The following is a 12636-nucleotide window of genomic DNA, read 5'->3' as shown; positions in this document are numbered from 1 at the left end:
TTGTCCATCTAGTCTTTTTAAAAAAAATCAAACTCAAGCATATTTAGTTTTTTGATTTATTAGTTGAAAAATAGATCCTGCAGGTACTTGTTGGACTAGCATACAGCCTGAAGTAAAATCAGTTATAGTGAGAGAATTTGGCAACATTTTCAGCTGCATCATCAAGCTCTTTGTTTTATTTCTCAAAGTGTTGTAAAGTTTGATATAATTAAACAAAAAAGAAAAAAGTAAAATCTTCGTCTTCAATTAGTCTAAACAGTATGGAACAGGAAAGCACTACATGCACACAGTGCATCGTTTCTTGAACTTAGACGATGTTCTCCGAAACCTACCATGTACTTTCCCAAACTGTCTGGGTTACCCTAGGAACTTTTCACAGATATTTGCATAAAAAGTACAGAGGCCTTTCCTGAAACATACAGAGAACTTTTTAGGAACTGAGTGATTACTTTTCATCAAGCTTCCACTTAATCCATGAAATGTACAGGATCCTTTAGAGGACATTCCAATAACGTCTTACTTACTTTCATGGACTTTCCGATTGCTTCCAGCTAACAAGGTGCATTTGGAAAACTCATGTGGTTCGTTACTCTACCACAACTTATTGGGTAATTTCTTGTTTTTTAAAGGGTAGTTTCAAGAATTTTTATTGGGCACTTTTAGTGAACTTACACTGTTGTCTCCCAAAACCTGGAATGTTGTGTCTTTAAATCAGCCAAAGACTTTCCGTAAAGTAAGTGTCTACCTTCCTGGAACCTACTGGAAGCTTTCCCAAAACTTATCAGTGACTTTCTCTCACTGCTTTATGCAGTGATGAACGCACACTAACACAATCAGGCTCTGCTAAATCAGAAGATTAGAACAGAGGAGAGCTTCTCATGCATTTGGTGTCACAATCAGGTGTTGATGCTCACTTACGATTGTTACCTGAAACCGGATTTTTAATTTAAATTCTTTTTCTTTTTTTTTGCGTGCTCCTTCATACTACTAATCAAACCCGACCGCAATGAGACTTGGGTGTGAATGGTCCTGAAAGCGACCCGCATGCGCAGAAGAAGAACATTGATGTCACACTGCAGCGTACTGTAGGAAAACCTGCTTAAGATGTGAAGTGGTGGGATTGTGACGTGATGCACTTCAGTGACACAAACTTCTTTCATAAGTTCAAAATCATAATTTTCAGACATTGGTTACGTCCTGATTTCCCGCATCTGGCATTTTCGTTTGCAGAATCATGACACACGTCTTTTACCAATGTCACAAAAACCAGATATGACTGTTTTGAAAACAATTGGATACACATACGATTTAGAACGGAAAATGGAAGTGACAAAGAGGCCAAGTAAGGACTAAACATTAACCTAATAGAACTACAAAGTTAAGGAATCACAGTCATAAAAGACTAGCTCAGATAAAAGATTTATTTTATTGACCTCTTAATGTTAAATGCCAAACAAAGTATTTTGTTCAGTTCCAAGACTTAGTCTCTAATCTACACAAAAAAAGGTTTTTCCTTTTATGTTGTGCACTAATAAATAATGAGTTACGATTTTAAGGTTTTCTGTTTCCTTCAAAGCAAAACCATTAGCGCACAAGTCTCAAAATGGTGTGGCTTTAAATTAGCAACTGACTCGTTATGCCTGTCATTTTAGAGGCCGAAACGCAGAAAAACGGGGGGAGAAACTCCTTTATCTTTCCAAATATACTCCTCTTATTAAAACAAAAAACATTAATGCCCAGATTTTCTTTTTATCTTCTGATCAGTATGGCTTCAATCGCTTCAGTATGAAAGCAGGGAAAATATAAGCACTGCTCAATGAACAAAAGAGCTTTATGTCACATGAAATTTTAATGCAGTGCTTCATCATTTCTAATTTAGGGAAAACTGAAGCACTTTTCTGCTAGTGCCATAGAACTGAATTAGACTGAATAAAAAAATACATATATTATTGTTTTACTGAGCTTCCAGAGGATTATCTCCATTAAAGAGAAGTTTTTCTTTCCACTGTCGCTACATGCATGCAAATATAATTTACTGTCCTTCGAGAGGAGTGAGTGAATGCTGAAAGTCAGTAGCTGCGTTTCCATTAAAATTGTGTGCAAAACTTTGTAAATATTCTGCTAACATTAAATAAAACAACAATTATGCAATTGCTGTGTTTCCATTACATAAGAAACGCAATGAAAGTCACATGTAAATAAGTTTGTTCACGCGATAAGTCTTTAAAAAACACGTCGCGCCATCATCCTCCTGTCACTTTATGGTTTCTTCTTCGGATTTTTCCGCCAGCACTAGCATCTTGTTATTGGTCACATGACCTGTGTGATGTGGGGGGAAAAAAAGGTTTTCCCACTGCAGTTTTGTGAAAAACGTTGATCTCAACAATTTAAACAAACTCATCATCTCAAAAACTCTTCGTCAAAAACGTTTTTTGTTTTATTTTTTCAAAATTGCCGCGTTTTCATTGAGCGAATTTATTTTCGTAATTCCAATTTGCGCAATTTTATGGTAAGTGGAGGCGCATCTGCTGGGTTTCCTTAGATTAGAAAACTTTATTCTTAACCAATCTGAATAACAAACTGAACTTGACGGATCAGTTTGATAACTGGGATCAGTTGGAAATTCACCAATTCCTCTGAAATGGAGGTGTTGAGTCTGAGCACCACCATCGCTTGCTGTTTGCTCCAACCTGTTGCATCTCGCAGTCTGTTGGGTGCATGCCAGGGAAATAAGACTTAATCTTTCTTCCCTTTCGTCTGTCTGAGCACCGGAATAACTCATTGCAACAAATTATGAAATCAAAGCGGCGTAGTGCGATAAAAGCATCCGAGGCATCGACCTAACTGATCAAGACTTCAGCTGTCAAATTAAGCAGATTCACCACAAGCCGCCAGAGCTTCACCGTTCACTTTTAGTGCAACTTATCACGCACAAATTAAGCAAACACTACACCAACACGGTGAAATAATTCTACTGAAATGTAGAATTGAATAAAAGCCACCTGAAGAAAGACTTATAAAATATGCAAAGTGCAGAGGAGGAGAAACAAATATGAATATTTAAGCTTTTCTTCATGATTCATCGTAGCGCTACGAAGCAGGAACCCTGTCTGGCTGCAAAGACAAAGAGACGTAAGGAATGAAAAGTGGACTATTAATCCAAAGGGTAAACTTAAACATCTGGTGATTAACGGTCGTGGAGACTTGATAAATGCAATTAAGATGCGGCCGCTGTATATATCTTGGAAAACGGAGAAGCTCTTAGCAGCGATATAGATTTGAGAGCGGAGAGGAAAGAAGTGGCTCGAAACGTCTTGTTTTTGTACATCTGAGTTGGAGAGTTCATCTGTCAACACTGGAATGTACCAGCTTTGAACACTTGATGATAAATGTAGGTTAATGAAAACCACGTTGGGCACCATGTTTAGTAAAATACTCGGAACAACAAGTGAGTTAGCTTGCTCCTATAATGACCCAAATATGCCTTTATGAAAAGGTTTTGGGGTTTTTTCTCCAATTCCAGCAAGAGGGGCTCAGATGTGGTTGGGGCGGTGGTGAATGGATTAGGCCTGAGACGCATTTTAAAGGAGATCTGAGTCGGGATTAATGGCAGGATGTCTGAATTTTCTAAATTCTTCCCGTCTGGTCTTGCCAAAAACTTGAAATGAACCTGCTAAAGTCTTGTTGAGAGTTAACATCACTGATCGTTCAGTCTGTGGCTGAATTATATTCTGAGTCTGGTCTTCTGGTTCCAGTCTGATCACAAGTAATAGTATCTTATTTTTATGATGAACTAGAGCTGCCTTTTCCAGAAGACAGTTTTTTTTTGTACAGTAGACAAAAACAAATTTTTTAAACTTTTTTTTAAATTAAAAAAATAACGGCAGTACCAAAGTCCCTCCTCACTCTCATACACGAAGGGATATTATTTCTCATCTTCATATAAACAATTAATGAATACCAGAGGCTAGGGAAAAAAATACACTGAACAAAGAGAAATCAGAATAGTCTAAGTAGATTTACAAAAAACTAAAAAATAATTTAAAAAAAAGCTGATCAGTGCATTTAAGGGGTGGAGAATAAATCAATGATAATATACTGTATATCACGATAAACACGTGATCTATATCAGTAGAAAATATGTCTGATAGAATATTCAACATATAAAATATTCACTGAACTCCGATCCAGTAGCGCACAGCATTCTGGGAGATGTAGGCAGAGGAAAGGCGTTAGCTGCTCAACCTCTTCCAATCAGCTTAAGGTTGATAGAATCAACTAACTCACTCACTCTTTGGTTTCCTAGCAACTCACTCACTCTCTCTTTGGTTACCTAGCAACAACCTGTTGAGTAACTTGCGCAGCAGCAGTTTCAGGTTTCATTACTGCGCTTCGTGACTACTGAAAAATAAAAAACTACAACGGCGTGGAGTGAAAATTGTGGATAAAACAGTGAAGGCCCCGCCACCATCTTGTCTGTAGGTCAAATATTTTAAACTAATCAATAATTATTGGTTATCAACTGATGTCTTATGCTCATATCATGATGGGCTGTTCCTGTCGTATCGTGTATTTCTTGGTGCGATTTTAGCAACTCAGTCTGATAGCAATTATTATTAATCAGAAATAAATTTCCTTTACCAAAGTTTTTAAAAATTCTTTAGGCACTCAGTTAATCAAACCGATCATAAATCATAAAGTAGCGCAGAGCATGAATCCGATTGAGAATGAAAGAGACGCCAAATACTGTTTGTCCTTTAAGAACACGCCCCGGTATGCTAATGCTTCATATGCTAATGCTTAGCCGGCCGATGACCGGGAGTATCACTGCCGCGCGCGCGCTCAGCGGCGACAAGTAAAATAAATCTTGCATAAATCTTTCCGGCCACGAGGATCTCAAATCCGCCTAACACCAGAGGTAGACGGCCGGCTTCATAAATATGGAGGGCAGAAGAAGAGTGTTGAGGAGCGGGCAAGAGCATGAATATTTTATGGAGCCGAGGCCAGCGGGAGAGCGAGGACGGCCAGGGAAACCACAGCTGGTTCGCCTCCGTGTTATATAACAGACGCCCAAACAGACACGCAAAGCGGGGAGACATAAAGAAACTTACACAATACTGACACACACACACACAGCAGGGAGTGAGAGGAACGCCGAGCAACGGAGAAGTCACACGCATGTTCTGCGCGACCATTGATGCCGTCCACCCACGAGTGTTTTCATCCATCTTATTTTCATCGTACACAAGACGCCAGCCTGTCTCAGACAGTACCGGGCGAAATACACACATAAACACACGCAGAGAGAGAAAAAGAAAATTTAAAAAAAGGCAAAGGGGATGGATAGAAAAGAGGAGAGAGACAGAGATGTAAGATGGGATAGCTGTAACGGAACAAATCAAACAGAAGCAAATGATATGTGAAATCTTAACGTGATCGGAAAATGGTCAAATGATGATGTGGGAACATCTTCTCATGTATGGTCTGATAAGAAACACCTGAGCTCCCAGAATGCCTCATTTTTCATCAGTTCTCTGTCTTCCTAAAGTCTGTAAGAACGCGAGTACAAATACCTGAAGGGCTGCAAAGCTATCATTCCTAAAACACAACATGTGGTTCAAAGGAGGCATTAATAATTCACTGCGTCTGCTTTTAAGGGATTTCCAAACAACTTATCGTCATGTGGATGTGAAACAAACTGCAAGATTTGGGGCAGGTGTAAGAATCACGTCGCTCCGTTGTTCTCGGGGTGAAATTACTCTGACGGATTTGCAGGTGCCATTACAAATGTCCGCAAAACTTTGTTGATGTTCTGCTAAAGTCGGAACAAGACAATTTTGGGATTGCACTAACCCCTTATAAAGAAGAAACGCAATTGAAATCACAAGTGAAAAAGTTTGTTGACGCGATACGTCATGCAGCGCCATCATCCTGTCGTCTTCTTCGTCTTTTCCGCCCAATGCAGTTTTGCGAAAAGTGCCAGTTTTGATACAGCTGTGAAACCACCTCATCCTATCGCAAAAAACCCCCCCAAAAACGTTTCATCATTTTCTTTTAGCAACTTTATTTTCATAATTCCAATTTGTGTAATTCTATGGCCAATGGAAGCTCAACTGGACAAGAAGGTTCACCTTCCAGTGGGACCAGAACCCTAAACATGCAGCACCAGCTACGATGGGACGGTTTGGATCAAAGTGTGTTCATGTGTCAAACTCTAGACTTCAATGCAGCAAAGAATCTGTGGAGAAATTCTTCAAAATTGATGCTCAAAGAAGGGCTGAAACAATTAATCGGATTAATCGTGATTAATCGATTATTGAAATAATGATCAACTAATTTGGTAATCGATTAATCACTAACTGGAGCATACAGACTCAAAAAAACAGGTAGTAATTAAGCCAAAACTGTGCAAAAATATATATATATTTTGCATTTTAGATGAAGACCCTTCTTTGTCTGTGAATATATTCAACCCAGAGTAGTTTTAGCTTCACCTGGTTCAAATTCTGTAAAATTCTCCCATTAAGCGCCTTCCACTTTCCAGTTATTAATTGATAAAAATAGTCAACAAATCAGTCGTTCTTTAGCTCCAGGTGCATCCTTTGCTTCAAATTTTCAACCGCATGCTAAAGAAATGCTATCTTATTGCATTTTAGGCAATACAATGTTTATTTTCTGATTTTATAAAGAAATTGAATTATTCGTTTACTGGCGATTTTTACATATTTTCAATATTTTATTGAAGAATAATCAATTATTCTGACATTAGGGCTGCAACTAATGATTAACAAAATAATGGTTAGACGAAGTCCTAGTTCAAGTCCAGCCTGACTGAGTTGGAAAGAGTGGGTGAGTAAGTCTGTCTCTACATCAAGCAGAGCAAAGTTGGCCCAGCTGTTCCCCAACACGAATACAGCTGTTATTGTAGTGAAAGGTGATTCCACAAAGTACGGGCTCAACAATACGAACGCAGCCACCTTTTAAAGATTTCCATTCGTGAGACGTTTTGAAAAGAAGCATTGTTTTCCTTCCGCTTCTCCTTTGTGCACCACTTTGTGCTGGCCTGTCACATAAAATCCAGATTGGACACACTGAAGTTTGTGGTTGCGACGTGACAAGATGTGCCCAAAGCTGGGCTTGAAAATGAATTAATCGGCTTCCGCTCCGTCAAAAGTACTTTCCCTTTGTACACATGCTGTTCAGAGAGCTTTTATCAAATGGAAAACAATTGATTAGAGACAATAAAGAGGAGCATGAGCAAGCAGAAGAGCAGCGTGGCTCCTAATCGAGTTGCATCAAGCGTTGCTCGTACACCAAAGGTGAAACGGAATGAAATTTTCATACCACATTTCCACATTCAAATAAGCATTCACTCTGCAATGTTGATGCAAGATTGACGGATTCATCAAAATTTTATATGTGCAGCAGAGACGAGGCGGCGGAGTCGTCGATAAGCCTAAAACATCAACGTGCCGAACGAACAGGCGCCTGCAAAACTCAGCAACTGGAGCAACTTGCTCTACAACTTTTAGCAAACGTATGTTTCAGTAGCTCAGTAACTTACAAAGCCTTCATTAGTAATTGATTGTCATTTTTACTTGTCTTCCCTTGAAGACTAGAGGAAACAATGCCAGTCGTCGGCCAGATTGATTCTTCAATCAGTGACAACAACACTTTACGGTGGGGAAGTTCTTACCGCAGAAAGAAAAGTCAGAGCTAGCTATCTTCAGTATCAATGAGATTTTTAATAATGAAGTCAGAGGAAGAAGCTGTTTGAAAACACAACACACTTCTTCTTTAGACAAGTTTAGGGTTTGTTGAGCCGAGAGAGGCAAGAGAAAACAAAACGCAAAGCCTCGCAAAAACTGGAAATTTAGCCACAAAGCTTGTACTTTTCTTGAAGTTATCGAGGCGATCAAGCTTCTGATTTAGGACAAACTACATCCACAAGGCATACAGCGCTGTGAAAAAGGGTTTTTGCTTTTTTTGTCACCAATTCGTCAAATAGATTTTAATATTGGACAGAGATAACTAGAGTAGAAACAGAAAACTGAACTCTACTCTGTAGAAAAGCTTCAAATTTGCCCAGTTTGAGGATTTATGAGTATGAACGTCGTTTTTAAAGTTACGTTGCAGAATTTAAGACCAGATTTTGGATAGGCCACTTCAAAACTTAACTCGTTTTCTGGGGAGTTTTGAATCATTCGTGTTGCATAACCAAAGTTTTAAGCAATAGTTCTGCACTGACGGCTGGACTTTCCCCTGCAGGATGTTCTGGTAGAGAGCAGAAGTCATGATTACGTCGATTACGGCAAGTCGTCCGGGTATTGAGGAGGCAAAGGAGCCTCACATCCTCACATTACCTCCACTATGTCTGTTTCTGAGCTCACATGTAACATGAAGACGCATTCAGCTTCCAACATCCACAAATTTGGGACAAACGTCCAGAAAACGGACAAACTGCCAAATCACTGAGTTTCTTTAAAGAAAAGCTGAAAACATGAAAACATTTAATTTCCCTTTGGGATCAATCAAGTAATGTTGAATTTGATTGGGAGTTAGTGGAACCTTGATCAATATATTCGATGATTTCATTGACGACACCTGACCAAATGTAATGTTTCATAACTTGCTACTGTATTATGTTTTTGTGACCTAAAGCACTTTCAACTTTTTATTTATTTAACCGAACGTCACTTTTAGGTGACTTTACAATAAATTGTATATGATCTTGTTTTCGGTTGGTTGTGGTTATGTGCGTCTGTTTGAGTCTGAAATAAAGTTTCTATCTTTATTATTGTTGTTATTGTTGTTATGTACAGTAAATTAAAGTTTGCGGTCTGATGAGTTGTGTTAGTTCTTTTTCAGACTCCAAGCAGAAGACGTTATACATTGTTCTTTTGTGGCGTTTCTTTTTTTGGGTTGGCCAGAATTAGCCATCAGTGACGCACTGTAGTCTTACTTATTATATCCCCACACCTCGCTGCAAATTTCAGCACACACCACGTTTCATAAAAGTGGCTTACTATAGCGAACATGCATGTGATGAATTGAAGGATTCGCTCTCTCATTTATAGCCTCCTCAAAGTGTTAAGGTTGTCACATTGCCTTTTTCTTTTTTTTTTTTTTTTTACCTACATCAAGCTTATGTCCATTTAGTGGACAACCAGCAGTAATTACAATGATGGCAGGCAAACAGAGCATGAGTCACATCAGGAGCGATAAAAAAAAAAGAGAAAGTGAAAGAACTAACTGGTTAAAATTGGACTAGAGGGGAAAAAAAACAATAGCTACCTGAGACCAAAAATGATGGCCTGGGTCCTTTAAGAGGGTGAATATGCACGCGCACCCACTCAGACACACACACACGATGAACGCTCACAAAAATCAGAGGTGAATAACAAAATCTCAATGTCCCACCTTTTAAAAACACCAATAATTTCCGACGCTGAAAACTTATCTCACAGCGAGACGCAACCCATCAGTTCCATCAAGTGTTTAGTTAACACAGAGCAGGGTGATTTAAAACAAGCCTGCAAGGTGATTTTGATAGCTCACACACACACACACACACACCCACACACACACACACACACACCCTACGGTGCAATAAAACCACATGGTAACGGGTGAAAACAACACGCGCACGTCCACAGGCTTCATATCTGCAGGCAAACACACACGCGCAAGCATGTTCAAGGTGGCCGTCACACACCCATATCAGCGCAGTAAACACTCTGCCATCCGCCCCTGCTTCAAAGCCTCTCCCACCCACTCAAAACACAGCACACACACACACCCAAAACACACACTCCTACTCCATCCGTCTACACGCCCATTCTTGCCTCTCCTCCTTTTTTTTCTTTTGACATCTGTCCGTCCGTTCTTACCTTGCAGCAGGCTCTGGAGGTTGAGCTGCGCCTGCTGGTGCAGCTCCTCGACACACTCCGGCCTGCTCCACGAGCCGAACACGTTCACGCTCTGTTGCCATGGAGACCTGAAATGGGCCGCGCTGCCGCCGCCGCTGCTGCCTCCGCCGCTGCTGCCTCCGCCGCCGCCGCCGCCACTGCTGTGGTTACCGTCGCCGTGGCTGCTGACGCTGTTGCTGCCACCGCGCCTTCCGCTCTCTGGCTCGAGACCGCTGGCGGCTGGAGGAGGAAGGGAGCGCGAGGGAGGAGAGGAGGGCACGACAAGGAGGGAGGGAGGAACAGTGAGAGGAGGTGATAGATGGATGGAGAGACGAGGAAGGGAAAGACAGAGATAAGGAGGAGAGTAGGAACATTGTAGGGAAAAGTGGGAAGGAAACGAGCAAAGAGGAGAAGAAAAGAGTTGATCATGAGGAGCGGGAGGGTGAGGTGCAGAAAAAAAATAGGAGGAGAGAGAGAGAGAGAGAAAACCACACATATAAATAAAAACGCATGATTTGCATATATAATACCCAGAGACGTAGATTACATAACATTATTTGTTGTCAGGGAAAACAAGGACCTAGGAAAGAGGAAGAGAAGGAAGGTAGCAAAGAAGGAAGGAAGGAAAGAATTCATAATTTAAAAAAAAAAGAAAACTTAATTAAGGCAAAGAGGAGGAGAGAAAAGTACAGAACGGATTTGGAGGGGAATCAGAGAGGTTTGCTTAATTAGCCAGGGAAAGGCGTTAGAGGAAGATAGAGGGAAGGCGGAGGGAGGGGATGAGGAGAAGGATACATCAGGCCAGAGCGGGATGAGAGGATACAAAAAACAGGCAAAAATGAAGAACTGGGAGAGAAAGAAGATCAAGAGTGGGAGGAGAAGAAGAAATCTGATACTAGAAGGGAGGAGGACTGAGATGTTGGGGTTTATTAGAACAAGAGTGGAAAACAAAACAGAAAGAAACAACCCAAACCATGATGGGAATGTATGGTTCTGATCTGTTTCTAATCAATGAACTGATCAGAGACATTCAGTCACTGATAGTCTCTCTGCCTGACATGTCACTAGCTGCGTTTCCATCAACAATAAAAGTGCGCAAATTGAAATTACTAAAATAAATTTGCTAATTGGAAAAAAAAAGAAGAGTTTTTCGACAAAAAGTTGTTGCGCTAGAATGAGGAGATTTTTCCACTGTATGGAAACAGATGTGACCGCAATCACACGAGTCAGGTGATCAACAGCCGGATGTTACTACTGGCGGAAACGATGAAGAAGACAGGAAGTAGGAGGAGGAGGATGTTTTGGGGGTGTTTGTCTGACAATCGGTAGGTGGCTACACCAGAACATCACATAGTTCATAAAACATTCAGTCATTGGAACGTGTTGAACCCACAGATTTTTAATCACAGAAAGCACGCTCACTGATGATTTCCAAACATCACAATTGCAATTTTTTCTTGTTATTGACATTAGCAAAATATTAGACAAAGACATTTGTAATGTAACACAGCTAAAGTGAGCAGCAAGGTAACTTTAACAGAGACACCGGTGAGAGATGAGAGTCTTCTTTAAGGGTTACTTAACGTTCTTACAAACCTATAGATATCTGGCCCCTCTATATATTCAACAAACTAACTTAACGTAACACAAATTGGATGATTTTCAGATTGAAACCCAAAACCCTGATGTTTATTTGATCGCCAGGTGAAAAGTTAAGTATTTAAGTGAAAGCCAGGTGGTGTACAGAATAACACTCTTTGGTGTGAATGCCGTTACTGAGTGAAGATCACTCATGGGGTAGATTTTTTGAGCATAATGAAATGTGATTAAAATAAAGTCACAGAGAGTGAAAAAAGTTGCAAGAAACTGTTCGAAAGCAAACTCAGACCGCAAGATGATGAGAGAGAGAGTGAAGCTTTGAATAGATAACAAGAAGGCTGAATGTTTTACAACACTTTTTTTCCACACAGTCACCTCTGACAGAAGCGGTCTTCTCCGAACATCTGATGATCTCAAGGGTCTGGTATCTTTGCTTTACGTTCAATATAATTTATATCTGCAGTTCAATACATTATTGATGCAGACGAGATGAGTTTTAACTCACCACTGGACCTCAGTTCACTCTGATTCAATCTGAACCGACAGAATAAAATTGTTTTCCATGAAGGCCTTCAACAGTTATTCCATTAACTGACCTGCAACAGATCAGCCGTTCAGTAATTAAACCTTAGGAATAAAAAATATAGTTCCTAGTTTATGAACAACAAATACAAAGTTAATCACACAAGGAAAAATAGAGCTGGTGAAATTCAAAGGGTACAATCATAAGACACATTGCTCAATCAACAAAAACTCAAAAATAGGCACTAAAATATTCCAGAAATATTGACAGACCACATTGCAGGCAATCAAAGCTGAGCAGATAAAACCAGCCAGGTAAGGTAATTTTATTTATATAGCACATTTTCAGCAACAAGGCAATTCAAAGGGCTTTACATGAATTAAAAGGAAACACAAACCAAAGGAAAGAAGAAAACGAATCAAACAATGTTGATCTAAAGTTTATAAACTAGATACTCCTGATCTGGGTTGTTAGGTAAGTAACACCATAACAGCAGCTGACCTATGTGAACAGAATAAGTTAATCTCTCTTAACTCGGCTGCTTCTTGTCATGTTCACGGTTTGTTCTGAGTCTCAGTTCAAATCAAAGTTTGTTTGAATCCAGAA

General features: G+C 39.9%; 1 protein-coding gene across 3 annotated transcripts in view; it reads right to left on the bottom strand.

Annotated features, from left to right (window-relative positions):
* The window catches only part of nhsl2 (NHS-like 2), a 124409-nt gene that overhangs the window by 25189 nt on the left and 86584 nt on the right, over window positions 1-12636 (bottom strand). For all 3 annotated transcript variants that reach the window (XM_032582265.1, XM_032582266.1, XM_032582267.1), the window contains exon 2: window positions 9891-10148. In XM_032582265.1, the coding sequence (XP_032438156.1) occupies window positions 9891-10148 (258 nt within the window). The remainder of the gene's footprint in view (window positions 1-9890; window positions 10149-12636) is intronic.

Source organism: Xiphophorus hellerii, chromosome 14 (genome assembly GCF_003331165.1).
Source record: "Xiphophorus hellerii strain 12219 chromosome 14, Xiphophorus_hellerii-4.1, whole genome shotgun sequence".
NCBI lineage: Eukaryota > Metazoa > Chordata > Actinopteri > Cyprinodontiformes > Poeciliidae > Xiphophorus > Xiphophorus hellerii.
This window is presented reverse-complemented; position numbering and strand designations above follow the sequence as displayed.